The sequence below is a fragment of the Sinocyclocheilus grahami genome, unplaced genomic scaffold (genome assembly GCF_001515645.1).
Source record: "Sinocyclocheilus grahami isolate Dianchi unplaced genomic scaffold, SAMN03320097.WGS_v1.1 scaffold910.1, whole genome shotgun sequence".
Lineage (NCBI taxonomy): Eukaryota > Metazoa > Chordata > Actinopteri > Cypriniformes > Cyprinidae > Sinocyclocheilus > Sinocyclocheilus grahami.
In genome coordinates this window covers 317,466-322,279 of record NW_015506089.1, presented here as the reverse complement: position 1 = coordinate 322,279, position 4,814 = coordinate 317,466, and the positions used below count along the sequence as shown (strand labels likewise).

At 32.4% G+C, this 4,814-nt stretch overlaps 1 protein-coding gene across 1 annotated transcript in view; it reads left to right on the top strand.

The window, feature by feature from the left end:
• Positions 1 to 4,814, top strand: part of LOC107564092 (sodium/hydrogen exchanger 1-like) — a 49,240-nt gene that overhangs the window by 26,045 nt on the left and 18,381 nt on the right. The window contains exon 3 of the mRNA XM_016249087.1: positions 3,235 to 3,485. Within this exon, the coding sequence (XP_016104573.1) occupies positions 3,235 to 3,485 (251 nt within the window). The remainder of the gene's footprint in view (positions 1 to 3,234; positions 3,486 to 4,814) is intronic.

The following is a 4,814-nucleotide window of genomic DNA, read 5'->3' as shown; positions in this document are numbered from 1 at the left end:
CAGATGTCTCGTCCAGTCAGCAGTGAGTAATCCCAAACCAATGGCGCTGTCTCAAACTATACCTACCTCTTCCGGTTTGTCTGAATTGTCGCTGTGCTTTCTGAATTTTGTTTTTTAGACTTGCATTTGCGTTTGTAATTTGTTTTGTTTTCAGAATTGTGATTTGTTCTGCACCTCTCGGCCACCGTACTTTAGGCCTATTTTTAGCTTTGTTAATGATGCTGGAGATATAAGAAGAGCAGGCTGCATTCAAGGCAGTTTTGTAGTTCTTGATGCGATCAGAATAAACAAGATAATGGACAGTTAAACCAGTTTTCCTAAAAAGACGCTGTCTGCTTTTTGCCTTCATAGCACGTAGCTCTGCATTAAACCAAGGACAGGAGTGAGACATGGGAACAGACCTGGTCCTAATTGGAGCATACTCATCCAGGATGTTAGAAATAAGAGAATGGTATATATCATAAATCATAGATGGACAGGTAAAATGTAAAACTTCAGGAAAGGATCAGCAGAGGAAGCACCAGAAGCGGAGAATGTTCTGGTATCAACAGCATTTACATGACGATATGAAATAGTTATGTTATCAGTGCATTTGGCTGGACAGATTAATGTAAAATCAAAAATAATAAGCTTGTGGTCAGAGATATGGTCTTTTAATATATTTTAATGATATATTAATATTAAAAAACAAATGAACAAACTAAAAATCTGGATCTTCATGTCTGCCATGCAAGTCAACTGTTCCTGCTCATCTCCGGGGGGGGTCAAACTGTAACACCGTGTCCCAAACAGAAACGACGCGATAAAAGGTATCTTTTCCATGTAGTTTTTGTCCTAACCACCCGCGATTCTATTTTCGAAACGGTTTCTATTTTCGGCTATTTTGCAGCTGATAATGGTTTAATGATTATGTGCTTTATGTGAGCATCATTTTTTTTAAATTAATTTAATTGTCATTTTAATTAAATGGTGTTATTATTGTATATTAGTTATTGGCAGTATGTAATTTATTGTGTCCTGCCTGGGCTGTTGTAGCTCTCTATCGCTCAGCCGCTAGTCTCTGTATAATCTATGGGATTGTTCCAGTGCTTCTCTCTCTGGGAGAATTCCCTCTCACAGCTCAGTTTATCAGCTGAAGAGGCGTCTCGTTTCCATTACCTCAACTGTTTTTCCTTGACTGCTTGACCTTGTGCTTTCAGTGAGCTTCTGTCTCGAGTGGTCAATGAAACAAATCACACTTAGAGGTGATCAATGAAAGAAGTCAAACATGACATCAGGTGTTCAGTGAAGTCCTCCTCTGCTAATCTGAGGAGTATTGGTTGTCCCGCTTTGCACATCTCCACTGGGAAGCAGTAAATAAATGTTTATTGAGTTTTTTTGCACAAGGACAAAAGGATCTGATAATATTTAATGCACTTCATAAAGTCTAATTCTGTGTATCTCTGCACAACAGGAAAAAATACTAAATCTTGATGTTTACAAATTTTCGTAAATTTAAGCAAGAAACCTTGTGATGCAGTCTTAGCTAATGTGTTGAATTAACTTACTAACCAACTAGCTATCTGTCTAACTAACTAGCACACTAAATAAATAAATAATAAATGAAAGAATTGATATAATTTAAATAAATGTAAATAAATAAAATAATATATTTTATCATAGTAATATTTATTTATGTACGTCTGCGAGTTAATTTAATAATTTAATTAAATTATGCAAATAAGAAATGTATCATTATAATAATTTGATTCAATTAAAGGGGTCATATGATGCTTTTTAAAAGATCATTATTTTGTGTATTTGGTGTAACAGAATATGTTGACATGCTTTAATGTTCAAAAAACATATTATTTTTCAAATACTGTACATTATTGTAGGTCCTCTATGCCCCGCCTCTCTCAAACGCTTCGTTTTCTACAAAGTCCCTCCTTCCGACAAGCGCAGTCTGCTCTGATTGGCCAGCTGACCCAGTGCAGTGTGATTGGCCAAACCCCACAAGGACGCGTCGGAAATGTAACGCCCCTTACCATAATCACAAGCTTCATCTTTCAAAATAAATGTAAAGACAGTAAATAATGTCATTAGTTTTACCATCAGTTCAAGCCCGAAAGGGGAACAGAGTCTCGTGACAGACACAGTGATGAAGCTGCTATGTGTTTGCAGTACACAAGCCACGGTTAAGACGGTTGTGACTCTCTCTCTCTCTCTCTCCCTCTTTCTCTCTCACTTTACCACTCACTTATTTAAATTTAGTTTAAACAGTGTTTGAATTCAGTAAATTTCCACATTTGGGCGCATTATGCTAATAATTCCACATAGTGAGGTAGATATGTGTTAGAACGAGCCGTTTTAGGGGGGCGTGGCAGAGTCTTAACTTTGATAAAGAATATCTCTTTGGTTTTGAGACTTTAGTCTTTGCAACTTCAGGGATCTTATCTCTGCACAATCAGCTTGTAACACTCCAAAGAGAAAGGAAAACTTGAAATCGCATCATATGACCCCTTTAAGATATTGAGTGTGGGTGTGTGTGTATATATTCTTCTGATACTGTATATTAATTAAAATATATTATGAATAAGTATAATGAAGTATAATTAGAATAAATAAAAAATATGTTGTTCATATATATTATTTAATATATGTTATATTCATTAAATTATATTTACTATTTATTATAATTGACTATAATAGTTTATAATAAATAACACTTATAATAAATTATAATATATCATTAATTAATAAAAAATATATTGCTCAATAATAAAATTTTAATGTTAACTAAAAATAGTAATACATTGTAAAGAATTTTTAAACATAAATATAATATTAATTAAAATTGTTTACTAAAAATTTAATTGAAATGATAAAATGTTAATTTTAATACCATGGTAACACTCTGCTCGATTTCATAGACAAGGCTTAATAGCCTAGTCCCAGACTAAAATGCATGTCTGAGCTCTTTTAACTGAAAGCAGCTTGCACTGACTGATCTTAAAATATGTCAGTGCCATTAATTTGTCTCAAGATGCACACCAGTAATGTTTTTTTTTCTTTTTTTTCTGAGGCACGTTTCTAAAAGATGCTGAAATGTCCTAATTGAACTATGGAGAATCCTGACCTAAACTAAGCCGTGTCTGTGAAACCAGGCCTGTATGTTTTGTTAAGCTGCCTGTGGCCCTAATGCTGTGGATGCTGTTCATTTCTGATGCACACTTCCTGGTGTTCTGTCTGTAGGTGCTGTATCATCTCTTTGAGGAGTACAGCAGTGTGGGCTCCATCACTTTCATGGATGTGTTTCTGGGTATCGTGTGTTTTCTGGTGGTGTCGTTGGGCGGTATCGTGGTGGGTGCCATCTACGGCATCCTGGCAGCCTTCACGTCCCGCTTCACCTCGCACACGCGCGTCATCGAGCCTCTGTTCGTCTTCGTCTACAGCTACATGGCTTACCTGTCAGCGGAGGTGTTTCATTTGTCCGGCATCATGGCGTAAGTCACCACTTCATTTACTAGCAGTGTCATTTCACTATCATTGAGATACCATTACAGTGTTTTGCTAATATTTTGAATAATTTTTTATTTAAAGATTTTTTTGTTTTTATTGTAATTTGAGATTAAGTTTTAGCAATTTTTATTTTAGTCTATGTATTTTTTATACATTTTTATTTTTTATATATATTAAAAATATATATTTAAAATTGTATTTTAAATGTTTTAGTTTTTTAGTTTCTTAATTTTTTTTTGTTTTAGTTATTTTAGTACATTTAGTACTTTTCAATTAAGGTTTACTTTATTTCAAGTAACGCAAATTATTTTGTTTCATTTTCATTTGAGTTGAAGTTTTAGCAGTTTTTTTAGCAGTCATTTTAATTCTTATTTTTAAATATGTCTATAGTAATTTTTTTTAGAATTAGTTGTTTTAGTTAATTATGTAAGCTTGATGAAAATAGAAAATGTTGCTGAAATTAAAGTTGACATTTTGTTTTTATATATTTTTTTATTTCATTTAAAGTTTATTTTATTTCAGTTAATGAAATTGTTTTTTATGTCTTTAGGTTAATTTTAGTTTTAGCTCAAGTTTTTTGTCATCTTTATTAGTTTTCTTTTAAATATGATTATATAGTTTTTATAAATGTTTATTTAACTTTTAGTTTGAGTTATTTTAGTCAAGTAAACCACATGAAAATGGTAAAAACTGCCTTGGCAACTAGTTGAAACAAAATGTTTATTTTAAACTAAAACTAAAAAGTTTTTTTTTTAACTTTCAGTTAAAGTTTATTTTATTTCAATTAATGCAAATGTGTTTTTTATGGTTTTAGTTAACTATAATAACCCTGTTTACTAAAATGAGTCATTCAATTTTAGTGGTCGACCGATATATCGTCTGATATTTGGCATTTTTTAAATATCTGCATCTGCTGATAAGTTTTTCTGTTTGACCGATGCGTTCGAGGCGGGACTTTTATTTTGAAATAAACATTTTCAAACTTAGTCGAATCCAGTTGTGAGATCTTGTGAAGTGTGCATGTGACCTGCATGATCGCTTTTGTTCCGTGCAAATTGAATGCTTTAAACATTAAATTCATGATTTCAAATAATGCTGCGCTTTATGCGTTTGCACTGTCATATTCATGTCAAGCTAATTAAATTTGTCTATTTTAATGTAAGGCAACATATTTTTTGTCAGTGATAGAAATATGATTTAAGACGGTAGTGTAAGTAAGTTTAGTTTGAACACGTTTAATAGTAAAGTCAATATTTGAATATAATAATAATAATAATAATAAATATTTATTTGCAACAACTGATGGAGTACTG